The 22,823-nt window shown below is 39.5% G+C and overlaps 1 protein-coding gene across 1 annotated transcript; it reads right to left on the reverse strand.

Annotated features, from left to right (window-relative positions):
- Window positions 1-1,758: 1,758 nt before the first annotated feature.
- On the reverse strand, window positions 1,759-19,924 carry LOC114553675 (protein-glutamine gamma-glutamyltransferase 5-like). The gene is made up of 15 exons (XM_028575013.1): window positions 19,876-19,924; window positions 18,106-18,276; window positions 16,505-16,759; window positions 15,670-15,788; window positions 15,019-15,147; window positions 13,667-13,844; window positions 12,774-12,834; window positions 9,114-9,223; window positions 8,529-8,644; window positions 8,252-8,378; window positions 8,005-8,162; window positions 5,137-5,311; window positions 4,747-4,910; window positions 2,842-2,975; window positions 1,759-1,924 (listed from the first exon to the last, which is right to left on the reverse strand). The coding sequence occupies exons 1-15, from the start codon at window positions 19,898-19,900 to the stop codon at window positions 1,777-1,779; spliced, it is 2,070 nt and encodes a 689-aa protein (XP_028430814.1). The 5' UTR covers window positions 19,901-19,924; the 3' UTR covers window positions 1,759-1,776.
- Between the last annotated feature and the right edge of the window lie 2,899 nt (window positions 19,925-22,823).

The raw sequence follows: 22,823 nt of genomic DNA on the forward strand, positions 1-22,823 counted from the left end.
AGTGTAGCCTGCACAGGAACATCTGTATACAGAGTATGGGCAGAAAGTCCCATGGTCAAAGTGGGAGGCGTCTCCAAAGTTGGCTGAGAATGACAGAGCTAAGATCCTGTGGGACTTCCAGATCCAGACTGATACAAAGGCTGATTGCTAACCAATCGGACATCGTGGTGGTCGACAAACAGCAGAAGAAGGCAGTTGTGGTAGACAGCAAGACCAAGAAGAATGAATACGAGAAGCTTGGAAAATATCAAGGGCTTAGAGAGCAGCTAGAAAATATGTGGAAAGTGAAGGCAACAACAGTTGTCCCAGTGGTAATCGGAGCACTCGGGGCTGTAACTCCCAAACTGGGACAGTGGCTCCAGCAAATTCCAGGAACAACATCTGAGATCTCTGTCCAGAAGAGTGCAGTCCTAGGAACAGCTGATACTGCACAGAGCCCTCAGGCTACCAGGCCACTAGTAGAGGATCAGAGCTTGGAGGAAGAAAAAGACCCCCCAGTATGGAGCAAGTGGGGAATTTAATTTTTGTATGTACATGATAGTTCTACGTTGTTTGTTTTTTTACCCGTCATGTAAGCATTTGATGATGAAATCAAACTCCGTGACAGGTCCAAATAGTTTTCCTTTACTTGAGGTCAAGGGAAAATATTCATGACGCAATTATTGACAGCCAATGTAAAAAACAACCTCTTAATGACAGTTTAATGTAACATTAACACATAAAGCTAAATAGTTTATTAAAGTTTGATCATTGGGACTGTCATAACATATATATGACAGGTTATGTTGTCTAGGTTAATGTAAAGTTGTCATTACAAAGACATCGACAGGTTGTATTGTGTAGTTTAATGTCAAGTTGTCATAACACAGAGATTGTTGTCTTCCTTAATGTCAAGATGTCATGACAAAGACATCTCGGACAATACTAACTTTGCATTAAAAGTGTCATAATTTGCCGAATGACACTTAATGACAGTCATGAATACTCAAAATGACTCCATGTTCATGACAGATGTCATAATGATGGTGTCATGTCAGTCTAATACACACCCCTTCAAATAAAGTGTTACCCTGTTACCAACTACATTCCAGGGACTCCCAGGACTCTTTTCAACAGTTCCTTTTTAATCAGAAATTCAATACACACAACTCAACAAGTTTATATTTCTTTATTTCCTTGTGTTCATATTGTTTTTAATATTTATTGATAACAAAATTATTTTGATCAAACTTGACTGGGTGGGGCCAGTGCCACTGCCACCCATTGCTGGCTTTGTGCCTGGTGGGAGCAGTGTTTTCTTATTAGTCAGCAATGTAATACATTTTTTTTCTTTTTTTAGTAAGTACACAAGTTCAAACAGGGATCTTGACAATGACATGAATTGACAATAGTTGAACTACTTAGAGCATGACTGTGATTTTATTATCTCAAACAAGACATGCATGTCTGATCAAATATAATTGAATTAACTTGATGAATTAGCATTTCCAGGAAATGTTTTGACTTTCTGACATTTCAGGAATATCACATCACTATAAAATGCGGCTAAAATGTTTGCGGCTTTCAAAAGCTGGTATTCAATGCCTTGTGTGTAGGTCTTAAATTGGATGTAACATTGTAGAATGTAGCATTTGATGTCTTTTAAGAGCAAGTGGCAAAATAGGTCCTTTACCACTTGCTCTTCCATATATATATGTGTATATATATATATATGGATAGCAAGATACAAACTTGAACCTACAACGTGTGTGACTCTTACTCAGTGATACAGAGAAGTTACAGCTTTACATCGACAGTGCCGCTGCCCTTGATGTCTCTGAGGGTGGAACAGTCAAAGTTGGCCACGAGAGTCTTCCTACCGGGCTTGTAGGGAACAAAGGGGAACTTGACACATATTCGGTTGTTTTTCTTCAAATCTGGAATCCTGCAAGTAACGCAAAAAAACCCAGATCAGATTCATAATCTTTGAATGTTTGAATTCTTTTGTTAAATAAAAAAAATGATTTTGTAGAAAAACAAAAAAAGTTTTGGTGTCGGCATATAAGATTGGCAAAAGTTTTTAAAACATTTCAAACCAGCCCTAATCAATCTAAGTGCACAAATACTTGCCCTCCTAGGTAAATATCAGCCTCCAGGTATGAAAACTGCGAAATGGTGGGGAAATTGTTGTGGACCGACTGACTGAAATGTATTTACTGTATTAAATCCAAAAATTACCACAATATGTCATCTTTTCTGACAACAATGCTAAAGCCAGTATTTTCTCCTTTGAAATTTGTGTTCCGTGACGGAATATCTGTTTGTGTTTTGGCCTGTGTGTTGGTATCAACTGCTCATTTTGACATCCAGGCTGGGTTGCCAGATATACCTGTAAATATGCAAACCAACAATCTTCAGCCTAATTTATCACAGCTACAAGGGACGGGTATTTTCAGTCATTTCAACATTTGTGTACTCACATTGAATTATATAGAGTATTCAAGTTGGTTACTCACAAAAACAATTGAGACACAGCCAGTAAAGTGATCCCGACTGGCGGCTAACGCCGCCATGCTAACATGCGATAACTGCTAACGTTACCGGAGGACCAGGCCAGCAGGGCCACGGCTGTTTACAACGTGAAGCCTGTTCAGCGGCCGTAGCCGACTAACGGTGAGTCATTTTGAGCCAAGAAAGTGTTTACTCAATTGCCCAGTCCTAATAAAAAAGTATAAGTCATTAACTTTGTGCTTTTGTATCTTGTGTATATTGCAACATTAACGGATTACCAACTAGAGTTAACCCACAGACTAATACATTGTAAAGAAAGAAAAAAAAAACTACACACACACAAACACTCACTTGACTTCAATGTCCTCTTTCAACAGGCCACTTCTAGAGATAGTCAGAGTACACTCCTTCAGCGTCTCGGTGACCGGGTTCATGAAAACCACTTCCCCTTCTGCCTCTCTGTTCAGTCTGGTTATACCAGAAACCTGGAACACACACATTTTATCAGATTATATGGTGTTAGGAAAACAGCCCTGTTTTCAGCTTTGTGACAATGCATTTACCAGCTGAATCAAGAGGCTTTTTAAAGACTTTATTTAGCTTAAGAAAGAGGAGAATGTTCTCAACACATAAAGGAACCCTCCATCCTTCACTTCATCACAAACATTCAACATCAACACATCTGGAGATACATGGGTTTCACTGGACAGGAAGGGGATGAAAAACGGTCATCTGAAAAGTAACTAAAGCTGTCAGAGAAGTCTTTAAAAAAAAAAAAAGGAACAAATGTACTTATTGTTTCTATCTTTCTATTGTCTATGGTCCAGACTGAAATATCTAAACAACTTTTGGATGGATTGCCATGAAACTTAACACAATCCGAGACTGGTGATCCCTAGTCTGGCTCAATGGATAAATAATGGAAAAAGCCTGACATGATGTCCCTCCCCTTCTGATATCTCTGCTATTTCTTTTGCAAGGGCACCGTTGCTGCATCTGGGTCTTAGTGCCACCCAGGATGGCTATGATTGGTTTAAAGAAATAAAAACAAGCCAGAACGGTTTTGTCCCCTACCCCAGAATAGATAGGTGCTGCAGCCAGACCATACTGCAGTGCTGACACAGCGCTGTAGAGATAGGTCTAGCAATGTGAGACTAGGTTGTTGTGTATTTTGGTCTATTATTAGATCCATAGTTGGGATACACCTGATGGATTGTGGGTAACTTTGGCCTCGGTTGTTGGTGTTAGCCATGCTGTTGTATTAATAAACGGTTAATATTCCATCGTTGTCCGGGTTATCATTGTCATATCTTGTAACATGAAAGAGGGAAGAATATAACATAAAATAGGTGACCCCTGACCTTTAGTGCCACTGGTTGGTAAAAGGTTTATCTCATCATGTGAAATAACTCAATTTAACACAGACATTCATGGTTTCCAGAGGATTCAACATAATCATTTGAATGATTTCCCAAATTTCACATTTGTGGTTTTGAGTGAAATGTCTGAACAACTTTTGGAAAGATTGCCATTAAATTTGTGCACACATTAATGCCCCCCTCATGACAAATGATTGAATTTCAATTAGTCCAATACTTCATATTATTACCAAATACCTGCAAAACAAATGACAATCCCATCAGCATCATTTGTAGTTTAGTGCTAATTAGGAAATGTTAGCATGCTAAGACACTAGACATTACTTATGAGCATGTTAGCATACTGAGGTTAGCATTTAACTCATTTAGTATGACGTCACAGAGCCGAAAGCGTGGCTGTAGACGTAGTCTTGTTATTAGTCTATATCAACGACGTTTTATTTCCCGGATTGTTCAGTTGTCGCCTGAAATTCTGCCGGATGTCCGTCACCTTCCTCTTTCTTTGAGTTGGCATTCTAAACTCTGGAGGATTTCTGAGGACTATGGTTAACTCCTCAGATCTCTGCAGGGTAAATCCAGACAGCTAGCTAGACTATCTGTCCAATCTGAGTTTTCTGTTGCACGACTTAAACAACCTTTGAATGAGCACGTTCCACCAGAACAAGTTCCTTCTGGCGCTAACTTTTGGTTTAAAGAAATGCCAAAAAACCAGAGCACGTTTTTCTCCCATCCCAGAATGCTGTGTGGACTAGCAAGACCCTCCTCCGAAGCGCTGTGGAGGAAGGTCTGGGGACTATATTGTTATGTACACTGAGCTGATATTATTTAGTTACAAAGCTAGATAACTTGATTTTAAAGGCAGATGTTTTTTACTGACCGTGATGGTAATAGGAGGATCAAGCAGCACGACGTCATGCACAGCCAGGTATGTGTTATCTGGCTTCTCTTTGCCCGTGACCAAGGCTGAAACCTTCATGATGTCACACTCCATCATGGGTTTATAGTAGGCCGAGAACGGGACCTGGATAGGGACAGAGAGCTCTTCAAGAGACAAAGAAAGAGAAGAGAGATTTAAAGTCGATTTACAACAAATTCCAAGAAGCATACAGTGTTTTCTCACCTAACCCTTGTGTTCTCTAGACACACAGATAGAGTTGGTTTTATTTGCCCACCCTTTGAGATATCTGTCTGTTTTTCTGTCTTATCTGCCCCCAAAATTCAACAGCAACATCTTTGTCCAGAAAAGCACCCACAGAAGAAGATTCACCTTTCCCAGGCAGCAGTGTCTCCTCCTTGACCTCGGTCTGGATGGTCCCAGCTGGTGAGCCGTTGTACCTCATGGCTTGGACCCTGATGCTGATGAACAGTCGCATGGCAGCACTGCTCTTACTCTGCAGCACCAGCATCAATCTCACATCCTCACAGTTCTTTGGTGGGGTCACCTGCAACAGCACACACAATGAGAGGACTGAGACATTAGCTGTGTTCTGTTCCACAGTTTACTTCCTGCTCCCTGTTCAGGAAATGTCGGTTAAGGGAACTTTCCTCGACACGATTCCTTCATTCGGAACAATGTGCAACGTCACCAACGCAGATATCACTTACTGGTAATGCGTCACCCTGGTAACGTAAACATCTTGGATATGTTGCTGCTACTGTGGACATTTTACACTACTGCACTGAAATATTCAAACGAAAACTGATACCATTACAAAACTTATTCTATTGAAAAGTCTGTAACTTGTGAATAAAGTGATTAATGTACATTTAAGATGTTCGGTGTCATTTCAGCGAGGTGCAACTTCCTGTGAAGTGATCAGTACTTCCCTACACATTTCATAGTTCCCTTTTAACTGAGCATGTTTGCTCCCTATGGTTTGGAATCTTATTTAACATGTCTGAATACCCTGTGCAGTCCACTTCGCAGGGAACTATAGGCGATCGTAACAAACGCACCTATTGATGAAGATTACACTAATTAAAACAAATCAATTTTTTTGTCTTTGATGCGGTTGATGTTTTAAATGTTACGTAAAGGCCATTACATGCTCAAGCTTGTGATGTACCATGAGATAGTGAAAGTGTTTATGCCTGGGGAGGCTACACCACATTGCCACAAAAGCATTTCTTATTTGGGTGTGCTTCATACTTAACAAGCACCACCACCCTATCCATAATTACAGGTAACAACTATTACAAAACGCTTGTTTGTTTTGGTTGAAATTATCTGGGAAGCTAGCGAATGTCCCCTGAGGCAGATTTGTGGACGTCCAATTCCTGTGCGCCCGAAGCGAGAGCTGTGTCCAGGTTCTCGGCAGTACATTGGACGTTAGACCAGGTGAGGGTTGGCCTCCGCCAGGGCTGCGCTTTGTCACCAATCCTGTGGGTTGTGATATTCATGGACAGGATATCGAGGCGTAGTCGTGGTGGGGAGGGGTTGCAGTTCGGTGGACTGGGGATCATATTGCTGCTTTTTGCAGAGGATGTGGTCCTGATGACATCATCGGTCTGTGACCTTCAGCACTCACTGGATCGGTTCACAGCCGAGTGTGAAGCGGTTGGGATGAGGATCAGCACCTCTAAATCTGAGGCCATGGTTCTCAGCAGGAAACCGATGGAGTGCCTACTTCGGGTGGGGAAAGAGTCCTTACCCCAAGTGAAGGAGTTCAAGTACCTTGGGGTCTTGTTCCCGAGTGAATGGACAATGGAGCGGGAGATTCAAGAGAATCAGCGCAGCGGGCCGGTATTGCATTCACTTTATCGTACCGTTGTGACAAAAGGAGAGCTGAGCCAGAAGGCAAAGCTTTCGATCTGGCGGTCAATTTTCGTTCCTACCCTCACTTATGGTCATGAAGGCTGGGTCATGACCGAAAGATCCAGGGTACAAACGGCCGAAATGGGTTTCCTCAGGAGGGTGGCTGGCCTCTCCTTTAGAGATAGGGTGAGAAGCTCAGTCATCCGTGAGGAACACTGAGTAGAGCCGCTGCTCCTTTGCGTCGAAAGGAGACAGTTGAGGTGGTTTGGGCATCTGGTGAGGATGCCCCCGAGCTCCTCCCTAGGGAGGTTTTTCAGGCTGGATGGATGGGCTATATTAATAAAACTGACTTGATGGAGATAGGATACCCTGGTCATTACTGATGATTTTGAAATGTGGTTATGTTGAGTTTTGGGCATTCTCTAATAAAAGAAAATAAATTATGGTTTGAGCACCAGAATTAGATGATAAAGACTGCCACTAATCAAAAGTAAAAGCAAAGAACGTTATGGTATTCTATCTAATTGTTGCACTTCTTCTCTTCTCTTCTTCTCTTACAAATCTGGGGCAATGACCTTGTCATGGCTTTAGATAAAGACAAATGGTCGTGTATAAGCAACAGGATGCATTTTGCATTTAGGAGTAACAAATCAGAGGTAAAGTTTATAGTTTTTTGACCCACACCGTTAACCTGTTTTTGGCATTTTTAGCCTATATATTGTTTTAAATATGGATTTGCAACTCATTTGCATCTTATCTTAGACCTTTATATTTTCACTCTTCCCACTTTGTATTGCAACTACTGCACAACAACTTCCCCCTGGATAAATATCTTAATTATTAATTTTATTTTACTCAAGTGAGGATGCATAAGTAAAAATCTGATAGACTATTTAGTTCCTAGACTATTTAGGAACTAATGTATGTAGTTTGTCAAACTTGAAGAATGGAGCTGCCTTGGTTTTGATTTTTGAAATGTCATTGTACGTAAGTCAATGCAAGTTTTGATTTGTGTGTAGATGCAGTGATCTTGAAAGATGAGGTGTAACTTATTCACAACAAAGCAGAAAAAAGAAACAAGTTGATATTTCAAAGGTTAGTTTTTTTATGGATATTTTTGCTTTCATTAGAAAAGAGACAATATATGTGGCTGGAGGGGAGAGGGATTGGAAACAACAAAGCAACAAAGGTCCCCAATGGTATTCAAACCGTAGTTGTTGCGATTTGAGCTTGATCCTAAACCCCACCAAGATGCCCCATAAGTGCTGGTTTAAAATGATATATTATAGCCACAAAAACAGAAAAATTCTGAATATAACATAAAAAAACATCCTGTTCAATAGCTCTAAAGAGAAAATTCAGGGAGTTTCTGTGACGCACCTCTTCAAAATACATGGACATTGGCTGTGACGGAGGTTGAGGGGGGATGCCTGGGGTTACTACATCCGTACTTCCTCTCCCCTCCTCTTCAATCGCATCAGCCTTGGAGAGGTCTCTGGTGGTGGCGTAGTGAAAGACAGACCTCTCCTTCTCTGTTCCTGTAAATGTAGTGATTCAGTCAATATTCAGAGCCACTATTGTAATAATGTACAGCTGCTTGTGTGACCTGTTTGTCAGGTGAACCCACCCTCTCTGTATTTGTAGCTGTCGGTGATGTCCATCCTCTTATTGGAGCCGACAGACTTGGTAGAGATATTCTGACCGACTCTCGCCGTGTCAGAGAAGATATTCACTTTTGAACCGTCAGCTTTGACCTGACAGGACACACAAACACAAACTATAGAAACAACAAAAAGACCAAAGTTGCATTTGGTTGTTTTACTTTTTCTGTCTTTTTTATTTTTATTTTTTTACACTAAATTCACTAAATGTGGCATTGATGAGATCAAGCTCTGCTCACTGACCAGCCAGTCGATGCAGTCGGCATTGACCTCAGCGAAGACAAATGGGGTGTCATATTTGAGGTCTGTTTCTCCGTTCAGGATGGCTACGACGGGGGCTGGACCGCAGCAGTAAACACCTACAGGAGGAGAGACAGGACAAATCAGGAAATAAAGTAACAACCTTTGCAACTGACAGAATAGTTTTGTCTTATTTTTGTGTCTGAAGGATTTTAAAATTCCTCCCTTTGGTGCCATCTGGTGGTGCAAAGAATGACACTGTGATAAAAGCAACTGGGGGTGTTTTAACTTACATGTGCCATCATAATTTCCTGCAATAACATACAAAGTATACACATTGTAACTTTAAAGGGACTTTCAAAACAAAAGCACTACGGCAAATAAATTCAAGAACTTTCAGGTCAAAATGCCCACTTCTATTCAGGTCAGCTGACCTGTTTAAGAATAGAAACAGAGAAACATAAAATGTTTTTTGAACATCAAAGCAGGTAAACCTATGCTAGTCGACCTCAAGAGTACAAATGTGACACTGAAATGAGTATAATAGAGACTCTTTAAAGTTATGGAGATAAACAAGAGAGTCTGTACCTTGGCTCTTCTCCTGTGGTGTTGGATCCAGAACTTGCCAGCCGTCATATTTGCCGTCTTTTGCCAGGTCTGGCCGCCTCATCCATGCCTCCACCCACACGTGAAAGTTCCTAAAATACAAAACAACTTTAAGATTCTGCAACAGTGCAGTAGATGTGAAATAAAACACTGGAAAATTATATTTAACAATAATATTTTAGAATATTAAGACGCCCTTTTTACATGTCTTGAGACATATGAAATCATTTGCTTCTAATGTCTTTTTCTTCCACAAAAAAAGTTATATTACATGGTTTAAAATGTCTTCAAAAAGATTTATATTCCTTCCTCACTGAAAAAACCTAGAGCATATAAATATGCAAATATTTTTCAGTTCAAAAGTTAAACTGCTGGACACAAGATTTGTCCTACTTCACTGAAAAGTCCATGCACAGTGTCTGTGACCTGTAGGCTTTAAGTTTAACAGATTGATTCTAAAATGCGGAAGGCAAACAAAACAAAAAAATCAAGTTCTTCCTGTAACAAAGCACAACATAAACCATCCAAACTAGAACAGGGGAATTCTTCAGCACTGGACTTTTTGTTTTGTTCTTTGTCAAAAGATGAAGTTCTCAATGCTCATATTTTTAGTCTCAATGGACAACAGTGTGTTATTCTTGTTTAGAAGAACATATTCCAAAAAGGTCCGTAAAGGTCCAGCACACAAAGTATTACTAATATTGTTTTCTGGTGTCGTAGTATTATGTTATTTTGTGCTGCGCATTTGACGTGAAGGCTCAAATATAGTATTTTAAAGCATCATGGGACAGTTAAAGTTTCCAACACAAAGATGACATTCTTAGGCTATTTTAACACTTGCCGTCTGCTGCCAGTGTATGTTTTACATTATAATCCTATTTTAATCAGGAGAGACTTCGTTTGCAGATATGCAAAGATATTTATTGTACAACTGTATGATATTGAATGTACAAAGTCTTTTGGAGATTGGACTCCATCAAATTAATAATCATCTTAAAGGGGTAGGGAATAGGAACATAACCCCCCGATGGAGCCCAGACACCGGTGGCGGCGGCAAAGAGACCAGAGACCGGACCGAAGAGGTAACGGAGCGTTCAGCCGGAGAAACACAACTACCGGAGGAGGCAGGGGAGGAGGAGGGTCCAGCGCTTTGCCTGAACCGACAGCTGACAGCACAAGGAGAGAACAGATTTAAAGCAGAGTTGTAAGGCTGTGATTGGCCCTTGAATCTCGTGGCCGAGTCTGATTGGTTTAACTGACACGTCACTTCTTGAACAGCTGATTTGATTTAAGAATGAGTAGTGATTGGGGTAATGACGTCTTCCTGAAAGAATTTGCGCTGAGCTTCATATGGAGTAAACCGTGTTTTCAAAAAAGTCCTGAGGGCTTTTTAAACACCACCACCAACTTTTTTTCCTGCAGTTTTTAAAGTTGAAAAAAGTTCGGAGCACAGCGAGTTATACGGTATGACTGGGTGCGCCCTGTACAGTTAACTTGCTTTGTTTTATGTAACGTTAGCAGCACTGCTACCTCTCTCTGTTCTTTCTCCAACTCACTCCACCGCTTTGTTTTATCTAATCTTAGTAGCACCGCTCCACATAGCGCACTAGGATACTGTGGCAGTAGTTGATGTTAAAGTGTTCATATTATGCTCATTTTCAGGTTCATAATTGTATTTAGAGGTTGTACCAGAATAGGTTTACATGGTTTAATTTTCAAAAAACACCATATTTTTGTTGGACTACACATTGTGTGTTGAGCGCTCTGTTTCAGCTACAGAGTGACACATCTCACTTCTGTTCCTATCTTTGTTGGGAGTTGCACATGCGCAGTAGCTAGGTAAGCACTGCTGGCTTGTCAGTTGCAGAGCATGAGGTCATGCCATGCTAGCAGCTAGGCGAGCATTATAACTTTCGTTACGGAAGTAAAGGCTGGACTACAATAGAGCTGTTTGGAGCAGTTTGTGAACTGTGTTTTCTCTGGAAGACAGTAAGTGCCTTTGGGATGGACTTTGGGCTTTTTCACTTTGTAAACCTATAACATGTACAAAAAGATATATAACACAATAAAGGAAAGGGGAAAAAGCCAAAAAGCATAATATGAACACTTTAAAGCAACAGAAGACCCTTTTGGCTGCTTTTTGGAACCAAAACGCTGCCAGCTTCAAATTTTTTACTATAAAAGCGCTCTAGTCAACTTTTTCTTGACAAAAAAGATGCCAAGTGTGAACATAGCCTCAATCAGCTAATTAAAAGTTTAAGTCACCACAGAGATGTCAGTAGTGTGTGTCACGTTGACATGATAATAGCCCTGAGAATGTGTCACACCTCTTTACTTTGATGTGGCCTATAAAAACTGCCAACACTTCTCCAGAAAAATGATTCATGCCTTAAACCTTTTTAACCTGACAATTTAATGGCATACTTATGCCGCGTTCTATTAACCTCGGAACTCGCTTTTACGAGGTCAAAGTCGGAAACACGCCCCACTGACCTCGAATTTACTTTTAACTTATACAACCTCGCAGTAGCCCAAGTTCAAAATCCAACATGGCTGCCCCCTGTATCAACAGTTGTGAAAGCTGCAGAAACATAAAGTTATAAGCACTTCTGTCTTATTTGTGACAGTAAATCAGTCGTTCACACAGGCATGTCCAACTTCTATCTGTGGACATGTTGTTACTCTCTTTGCATGCACAAAAAACGGCGTAATGCGTTGTTATGAACTGGTTGCTAACAATAGCTAACCGGGCTAGAGCTAATGAGACCAATGAAAGTTTTAAATAGAACGCATTCAACTCAGGTATGACATCATTCCTAGTTCCGGATCCCGAATTCCGAGGTAAATAGAACGCGGCATTAGTGCCTAGTTTATTCTTTTGGTTTACTCTCACCGCTTCCATAGCTTTGTTTCCATTTTCAGAAAAAAAAAGCACTGTCCCTAACCGCACCAAACAGCAGACAGACAAAGTTAGAGATTAGCTGGGGATGAAAATATTTACGTATTTAAGTTTAGTTTGTGGAGACCAGTGTTGGTAGTCGAGTCACTAACTGTAAAGTCCGAGTCTAAGTGCGAGTCCTAGTCGAGTCACCAGTACCTGAGTTAAAGTCCGAGTCGAGTCAAGAGTCCAGAGAATAGCGACATGAGTCCAGGACTCGTGTAGGAAACAGTTACAGACTAACAAATCTGACTTCATGAAAACTCCAGTCCAAGTCATCAGTGTGTGAGTTCAAGTCAAGTCACGATTACAGAGAAGAGCGACTCAAGTCTGACTCAAGTCCAAGTCAAGTTTTAAGTCAAAGATTATTACATATGAACTGCGATATTCAGGTTAAGGTTTTGAGTGGGAATACGTTTTATTTGGCCCTTTAGACAGCTACTTCTATCTCTATGTCAAGAATGAGCATTTCACCAAACACCAAAAAACACCACACACTAACAAGTCACAATGTTAAAATGATAAGTTCTGATTTTTTAATACAATACACACGTCATATGTACGATGAAAGAGTAATTTGTGGCTGTAATCGTTTTTCTTCTCCATACTGACTGAGAAGCCTTGTATCAGCTTCAGAACGAGGACTGTAGGACTGCCATGGTAGAAAGCAATATTTTAGTAAAATAATAGCCTCTGTCTCTCACCAAATGCTGTCTGGGGATGGTGTCTCTCTGACTCCGTAGTCGGGCGTGGTACACGCCGATGGTCAGATTCCTATCGTTGTCGTGGGCTGACTCGGTTGGTGACCACGCGGCAGGGGAAGCCCAGCAGGCGCATCACTGGAACCAAACACAAAGATCTGAGTCAGAATTTGTAGCTTGTTGTTTTTGCATGTTGTTATCCTCTTTGCTAAGCTGCCATGGTGCCAAAATCATGAATGTCATCCCAAGTGAAAAGGTGTTTTATTTACTGTCACAGCAAGACAGACAAAGTCAGACTTCAATAAAGTGTCCCATGCAGGTTTGCACACCTTTGGATCTGACTTTGTAGTCATAGGTGGACTGTTGGGTTGTTTGCATTCATGCTGTTCTCATGAACCAGTCGTACATATTAGCTACGAAAAGGATTGCACTGTAATTTGTAAATTGTATGTATTCCACGAATGTATTACTGTATGCACCACAATAACTGCCATTTTATAAGAGTGCGAAGATCAGTGTTGGGAGGAGGTCGGGGTGGATGGGTGTGTCCAAAAACACAGGGCTTTGAAGCGAGGCGCGGAGTTTGTGTCCCAGGGAAAACACAAGACTTCCACCCAGGAAACATGTGTTTGTGTGCCGGGAGTACTACTTAAGGTTACCCAAAACAAAATCTTTTTTCTGCGGTTGAAAATCAGGTTTGTGCCCGTCCAGACTACAACGCCACCCTGAAGTTTGTAAACCAAAACAGGGACAGCAGTGTTTTAAAATGTCCCCGTTTTAGGGGCTTGGAAATGCCAGAGTAGTGCCAATGTGAGGCACAAACATGGCAAAAGATATTCGTTTTTAAACCAAAACATTACATACAACAGTACTGTAAACGTAGCCTCTGACGTTACCTGAACACATCACACCGGCGTACACCCAGCACTGCCCGTACTTGACCGGCCGGGAGCCGGAGACAAACCAGCGCTTAAGGATGGCGTAACTGCCGGTCCAGTGAGTGGGTGAGACCCCATTCGCATATGAATCTGACCAGTTTCCCTCCAGGACACCACGATCATCATTAGTGTTGACCTGGAAGAAAACAAGTAAATTTGCATTCTTATAATGTAACTTTTTTTTTTTCTTAAAGACGCCATTGCCAAGTCTTTCTATATCTTGAAAACTATAGCATCTACATCTTCTTCTTTAGCTCTTTATTGGAACTAACATTTACAGAACTATTACAGTGAGATAACCCAACTGCCAATACGTGGAACTGCATGAAATTGAAAGATGACATAGAGTTTCTCTACTGCAAACAGAAAACTTTTGACTGACCGACTATTTGATTTCAAAGTTAAACTTCAAGCTTATTGAAAAAAAGTATGAATTATTTACAAACACGTATAAGTGTAGGTCTGATGGTTAATTATAAAGTGAGAAACCCTTTATTAAATCCCATTGAGTCTGTGTGAAGTTGTGAATGTTAGTAGGTCATAAAGTGTTATTAGTTTCAAACTTCATAATAAGCCAAAAAAGATTTTTTCAAAAGCAAACAAAAAAGGTATGATCTTTTCCATGTTCACCATCTAATGATGGTACATTTAAGTACATTTATTCATGTACTGTACTTAAATACAGTGTTGAGGTACCCTTTACTTTACTTGAAACTTTCCATTTTATGTTACTTTATGCTTCTACTCCACTACATTTCAGAGGGAAACATTATATTTTTTACTCCTCTACATTTATTTTGATAACTTTAGTCACGTTGCAGAGTCAGGTTATTAATACAAAATATAAATTAACTAATAATGTGTTTTAACAGGTGAAACCAGCTAGCAGTACATAAAGTAGTTACAATTAGCTCCACTTTTACCTGCTGCAACATTAGAGATGCCTACACAATAAAGCGTTAATAATCGTAATCCAATAAAATGTATTATTCTAAAATGGAAATAGGTTGTTAGGGGTGTGACGAGACACCCAGCTCACGAGACGAGACACAAGATTGGTGGAGTATGGTGGAAATATAGTCTCTTCACTCAGAGAACCAAGGTTACAATGTAAGTAAGCATTTTCTGGCAGTAGTTGAGAGTTGTTTTGTACTTGAATTTGTTATTCCCTCCAGGGGTTTCTGAGATATCGCGTTCACAAGAATGGGACAGACAGACAACGTAAGTGCTGATGGACAAGGGATGAAAACATAGTCCCTCCGGCTACGGCTGCCGCCAGCATGGATAAAAACACAGAGAGCATGTCCTACCATGGCGCTGACCACGCGGCTGACATAGATGGGGTTACAGCGAGCAGAGACATCGTCACCGGGATCTTTCATGTACTTGGGGTTGAGGTCCAACATCCTCAAACAAATGTCCACCATGTCGTCTTCAAACTGGACAGAAGGAGACAGGAAGATTGTATTTCATTCATGCCAATACAGTGGTATTTAACTGAGGATGGGAATATAATTGAAGAGACATCTTATGCTCTAAGCAGCAGAGTAGAATATATTCAAATTGCCCCTACTCCTTACTCCTGGCAAAATTCAGACACTAAAATTCCAGATATGGAATATTCGAGATACCAGGGATAAGCCTGGATGTTGAATATTGGATATCATAAATGTACTGAAAGTATTAAAGTAGTAAAGGGAATTCAGACCGGCCAAATTCAGTAGGACTGGTTTTAAAAAATAAAATGACTCAGTGCTATTAAATCAGTGTTATTCAAATGTAAACATTAAGTATTCAGTAGTGTATAGTGTTTGTATAGTGTTTTGGGGGAATGTAGCAAAGTGATTGGCTGCCACTGTCACAACCTCGAGAACCCATATAAGCCTTGTGTGTGTGTGTGTGTGTGTGTGTGTGTGTGTGTGTGTGTGTGTGTGTGTGTGTGTGTGTGTGTGTGTGTGTACCTGTCCAAAGTCCCAGTTACAGTAGCCGATGTAGTTGCTACTACCTCTGTAGATAATTCCTTGTTCATTCATCACATACTCGTTTATCTCATTTTCATCCTTCAGATACACCCAGTCATCTACAGAGACAGAATTCATGCAGACAGACAGACAAACGATGGAATAAAAAAAAAAAAATAAGTACTGTAATTAAGTACAAATGCTCACTACTCGTATACTTTACCTGAGTGTTTCCTTTCATGCCACTTTGCTACTTTAACAATTAAGAAGGAAATAGTAATAGTACTTTACTTCACTACAGCTTCAGTTACATTACAAACAAAGTCTACATTAAACTACCCAACAGTTTACACAAGTACAGCTGAAATGATTAGTCGAGTTAAATAATCAGTTATTTGATTGACAGAAAATAAATTGGTAACTATTTAAATAGTTTTAAACAAAAGCATTGTGAAGATTCTTACAAACAATCAATCGATTAATGGGGTAAATAATCAGCAGATCAATCCATAATTAAAATAATCATCAGTTAATAGTTCAAATTTAGCTCTACCTCAACCAACTACAACAGTAAAATCCTGCTTTTACATTAATGTATGAGTATTAATGATCTTATGATATAATACATAATAATATAACAGTCACAGGGAACATTTTTCTGCATTGATTACTTTTACTTTTATAATTTAAGAATTTCCTGATTATACTTACAGTATATACTTTTACTTACGGTAAGTAACATTTTGAATGCAGGACTTTCACTTGTAACTAGTAGTAGTATTTTTACAGTGTGGTAGTCATACTAGACAGACAGAGAGAGAGACAGACAACCTACCGGGACACCAGGGGTTGAAGAGCACCACAGGCTTTGCCAGAACCATTTCCTGATCTCTGTGCTTCACAGTCATGGTGTACTCCCCTATGGGGGTGTCAGCCGGGGGGGTGACGGTGAGGATCAGGTTGCCTGTTGTTGTGGAGGAACCCTTGTCAAGCTCTACCTTCCACACCGCCTTTGCTGACGGTGAATGTTTGACAACATCTGGGACACCGAAGAATGATAACGTCCCCTGTTTCTCAGTTGGAAGTTTGCCTGTAGAGAGGAGCCACTGAGGGAGTCAGACCTTCATTTATTGTTGTACCAATACTCTCCATCCATCCATCCATCCATCCATCCACCCAACCAACCGTCCATCCATCCATCCATCCATCCATCCATCCATCCATCCATCCATCCATCCATCCATCCATCCATCCATCCATCATCCATCCATCAATCCATTTCCATCCATCCATCCATCCATCCAATCCATCCATCCATTATCAATTGGTTTTACTGATAAACCATCTAAAGAAGTGATGTGATAGATCATGTATTGTCAATAAAACCCCTTGAATAGACCAAAAACCAAGAGTACTTGAAGTCAAATTGAGAAACAAATTGAGAAGCAAAGTTTTCAGGCTAGCATAAAGAAAACCTAGAAATGTAGAGTCTGCCTTTGGACAAGCTTCAGGGGAAACTGTACAAAATGTGTTATATGTTAACAGGAAGCAGAATAATTGTGAGATATATAAAAAAGAAAATTCAAGAAAAAAACATAATTGAGATAGAACCAGACAAGAAAAAAAAGCTTGTTTTATAGAAGTTTTAAAATATGTGTTGATTCAGATCTTTAAATTGACACCTTATTGCCAGCTTCCCTTAACTAGCTGCAGCCGTGGGTTATAATCTGTGTGTATAAATTGATGAAGTGATTTTTGTAAATGTAAAAAAAGAAAACTAACAATATGTGTCGTTTCACTGTACTTCCATTTGAACGGTTTTATTTTGGGACATTTTATAGGGAAGCGCATTGCATTCACAAAAGAAAAAAAAAGAATTGGCCACGTTATCCCATAATTATGAGAAAAGATCTCAAAATTACAAGATCAGGTTCTTGTAATTATGAGACAGTGTTATTTTTTGTGAATGCAGTTCTGTACATTTGCAACCATTCAATCATATACAGTAGATTAAATAAATCTTTGATTTGTTAGGTGGATATTCAGCCCACAGTATACTGAAATTAAAAATGTTATACATTTAAATGAGATTTCATTGTACTTAACCCCTATATCACATGAATTCCATTGGAGCTGAGATGGCAGTTTTTGCAAATCTGCTAAACTAGATTAAGCTAAACTAAGTTAAGTTGCCTTTACAGGGGTTTAGCAGGGCTTGATGTCTCATTTAGTTATGTGGAACAACAAACTGAATTGCCAGTTCATCAAAATGGAAATCTACCTGTGACAATTGTACATGCTGTTTGAGATGCTATAAGGTCAGAGTTCTGTCATAACTCAATTGTGACTAAATATTTAGTTATTGCGTTTTGGCTATGTAGGGAAGCATAGACCTTTAACAACTACTCAAAACTAATTATTTAATGAAGGACCGACCTGTCGCTGCAGAGATGCAGAGCGGCTGAACAGAAGGGTTGAAAGGTTGCCTCAGATTAAGGGTCAGTTTGAAGGCCTGGCCCCGCCTCACTATCAGCTGAGTCAGGGAGATTTCTCTGGTGCGGTGGTTAACGTTGTTGGTCTGTGGGTGGAGATCCACTCCCTTGAAAACTGAAAAAAATGAACAACATACAAACATGAGAAAGTTCATAGAATCTCTCTACATCAGGCTACCATAAAAGATAACAGCAACTTTCATGTATTTGACCATGGTAATATTTAACTGTATTATTCACTTTTTATAAAGAAGGCAAAGATCTCATTCATATGTGAATCAAAAAAAAAAACTCATGTTAACGATTATTTTAGTCAATATTGAAATCGAGATTATTTAACAGGATTACTCGAGTTTTGGAAAGATGTTGCAATTTTTGAATTTAAGAAACAGCGAAACAGTTAAACACATCAACAGTGAAAACACCTTGAACTGCGAAATTTCCCTTAAAACTTTTCCAATTTGTCTCGATTTCTCTGTTTCTGTGATCGTTGGGAGCCAAAATACACACTAATATACGGAGACCCAAAATCTCCCACAAGGGCAAGTATTTGAGAGAGAGAGAGAGAGAGAGAGAGAGAGAGAGATAATAATCATTAAACTGTGTTTTTAATTTATTTTTTTATATAATAATTATTAGGGATGTCCCGATCAACATTTTTGACCCCCTGGATCCGATTTTTAAAATATTGAATATCTGCCGATACAGAGTCCCAGAAAACACGGATTACTTGATAGGATTATAATATAAAACAGACGCTGGCAGCTACAAAAGATTTTCTGAGCTGGTTCAGTGAGTCCAGGTCAACAGGTGACTGTGATGAGTAGCGACACAAATTAGGGAAGGGGACGGGTGGTTAGGAAACAATATGTTTGGCAGAGTGTAAAATGTCACTGATGTGGAATAAATGTGGTGAAAAATGTGTGAAGATGGGACGCAATAGGACGGGAAGAGAGAAGAAAAAAACCTGCCTCCACCTTAAGCCCTCTGAATGACAGCCTGGGTAAGTGTCAACCTTTGACAGCACGCGGTAATGTCACATTCACACACTAACTGATGTGTGCCTCTGATCTCCTGATAATAATAAAAGCAGTTTAAGCTGTAAGAGGCAAATGTATTCAAAGCTGTGTGCTCGATAGGAGACAAGTTGGAGACGACAACATAAACATGACACAGGAAGTCTGAAATAGCATTGGGAAGATCACCTGCACCCAAAATGATGAGACAATTCCTGACATGGTGTAGTTTTCCATTGTTCCTTTTAACCAACTTGTTTTAAACCTTAAAGTTGCACTTTCACATCAATATTTTTATATTAACCGGATAATAACATGATGTTTCTTGTTGAGATGAACCCACAGGGAATTATCACCTGAACTTTTCAGTTATCCTCAGCTCCATAGAGCATTTTAACCTCAGCTAATTGGTCTTTTTTGGGGCTTTTAGTCTCACAGCCATCAGACTTACAGCTTTTTTTAGCGAATAGAATTTATTTAACCTGCTGTACATTTTCCTGCTCAGCACTAAACAACAGACACAGTTAAAAGCTGATGAAGAATCTAGCAGCTAAAGAGACGTATCATTTTAATAAAATGTGAAGTCCATATTGAGTTGTATGCATAACCCTGCAACTTTAAGGACTTTATTTATACAATGCATGCAAACAAACTATACTTATACCAGATAGCTATGTTAAAAACTATGATGTACTTACCAGATTCTTTCATTGTTCCAGACATGGTTTGCCTCTTAGAACAGGAGATGACGATGGAATGACAGTAAAGCACACTGGCTTCTTGACTTCAAAATACCTGGGAAGCCCAACCCAATCTCAAATTTACATACATTACGTCTAGTAGGTTTAAACGCTGTATCTGTGATCAGACTGAGGGTTGCATATTCATATACATATGTATTTATCATTGCTTCAGTCTAAACTATTTTAACGCGGAAGCTTATTGTACCGATTTGTTTTGCATTTCCAGGTAACTTTAAACCTGCAATAACAGATTTTGTTTGCACTTTGAAACAAGTTGTGAACACAACATAAAACATCATATATCAACTTTTAAGTTGACATTTTGAACAGATGCCTACACATCAAGCAGTTACGGAGCAACATTATAATTAATTTGGGGTCATATTTCTGTGATGTGGAAGTGAGATGAACAAACAGAGAAATGTATCCTTTTAGATAAAAGGATACAGATGTTGACAAAGTTTCCTTTTGGGAACATCATTTGAAATTGGTAAGTTGGAAAAAAGGTTTGAAATCGCAGAAATATTGTATCGTGACATAAGTATCGTGATGATATCGTGAGGCCTCTGGTGATTCCCAACCCTACTATATATTGTAAAATTCTCACAATGATTCTGCATTTAAAAGATATTTTTATACAAGAATCCTTACTTGACCTAAGAGACTATCTTATGTTTTTCAGTGCCTTCTCACCAGCTTATCCCATTACAGTGAAGTTGCATAATTTACAAAAGTTTCCGTTGAAACTAATAGGCTGGGAGTAATTTATTTCCTCATAAGCTGGCACAATCACTTAATATTGCAACAGACTGACCTCCTACAGAAAGAGTCACTTTAAAAAATGTGGACATTGCAAATTGGCTTGTATAAACAAACTGCTACTATGTCCACAAGCTTCTTAAAACAAACAATTAATGTATATTAATTAATAATAATGAGCTGCCCCCAAGCCTCTATAGGTGAAGTCAGTTTCCACAAGTGAAGTTTAAACACACGTTTAATTTAAAGTTAAATTTGTAATAAATGTAGTATGCTAAAGGTGAGTCAGCATCAACAGCAGCGTGTCTATTAGCCTACTACTACCCCTACCCCTAACCCTAAAGCATCAAAATCGCTATTTTTGAAACACTAAGAAGGCTCGACACAACATGAAACTTTGCTCAAAGTATCACCAGGGTCTCTACACATGAACTGGAGCATTGAGAACATTGTTTGTGTACACAGTTTACTAAAAAGAAAGGTTTCAAACAGCTGTTGTTTAAACTATCCTCCATCTTGTCAGTCAAATAGTGTCGATCTCCAAATGCAACGTAACAGGGAGGAGAGTAAAGATGGAAAGCGCCTAAAGCTTAATTCCATATAAATGCACGGATATTTTGTTGTTTTGTCGTTATTGAAAAACAATATTGACCTTTGTTAAGAATATCTAAAAGACGTGATCGTTTGATTTCTGAGGAAGAAGAAGAGGCTCGGTCCAATTGAAGATTAAGCAAAAGATTTAATAAAACAGAATCATGAAATGATCTATGTTTCTCCCTAATGGAGTCACATAAGAACCAGTCCCGTGACAATACACTGCAAGCAGCGCCTACAGAACATGCTTCCTGTTGGGTCACAGTTTGCAGCCCTGAATCATTGTAAGTTTTAGAATTATATTTCTTGGGAATTGTGGGTGTTTCCTTGAATGAAAACCCTCCCAGGATAAGGACACAGATAAGTTTACAGAGATATGCATTCCTAATCAAGTCTGAACACAGCAGGGGATGGTTTCAAGCCGGAGCCAAAAGTTTGCTTCCTGCTGTGGGAAAAAAGTTTTCTGTCTATATGTTAATTGACTGACATGACCTAATTAATTCTTTAGAAAGTTGGGAAGCTTTGAGGCAGACAAATGATGATTAAGGCTAGTTAATTGATAAGATTTAGCTGCAGAGTACATACAGTACATTTAATCCAAAAGTACATTGTTTTCATGACATAAGCATTGTTTTAACTTTTTAAAACCCAACACCTTGTAGTTGAAAAAGGAGCCTCATATAAGTTTGACATTTCCTCCTATGAAGTCCGTTCATTCGCATTCGGAGATCAACTTTTTTTGACAGGCAAGATGGCGGAGAGCGTAAACAACAACTGCTAAAGTGAGTTGTTCAAAACCTTTGTTTTTAGTAAATTTTGTACATATATATAAATATATATATATAACTTTGGAGGTGTCTCCTACTTTGACCATGGGACTATCTGCCCATACTCTAACGGAACAGAATGTCTTTAAAGTAGGGCTGTCAAAATTAACGCGTTAATTTTTTAATATTTAACTCGTTAAAAAAAAATTAACGAAATTAACGCAGCTGTGTTTGTTTACTTCATGTGGCGGCTGAGAAACGTAATACGTCTACATAACAGCAGGCGGCGCTACTCTGTATTGTTGCCCAAGTAATGAAAACCGGCAGCTGATTGGACGAGCTGGCGTCACATGGGTTTTTTTCTCTGGATATTGAGAGCCAGACTGTCATGGCGGCCGCTCAGAATACACGATCTCATATTGTACTAAGATAGTTCACTGAAACATGTTTCTGAAAACATTTAGCGAGAAATAGGGCCGTGCAGTTGCTGAATCCGTCTTCATTTTCAGCTCAACAAAGGTCAGTTTAAAGATTTCGTCAGATTTTGAGAGACTGGTCACCCTTCCATTCGCCGGGCCATTTCCGGTGAGTCGACTGCCCTGTCACGACTGAACTCGGCTCGTTGGAGATGAACCGCGCCTCGCCTGTAAAGTAGATTTGCGAGCAGGCGACAGCAGCCGGGGACGGTGGACAAAAGTCTGCTCAAGTCAGACAGTTTCTAGCGATTTCCAGCAGCCTTCAGCAGGACTCAGCCAAATTGTTGCTGTTGTTCTGAAAATATTA

The sequence above is a fragment of the Perca flavescens genome, chromosome 4 (assembly GCF_004354835.1).
Source record: "Perca flavescens isolate YP-PL-M2 chromosome 4, PFLA_1.0, whole genome shotgun sequence".
NCBI classification, from domain to species: Eukaryota; Metazoa; Chordata; class Actinopteri; order Perciformes; family Percidae; genus Perca; species Perca flavescens.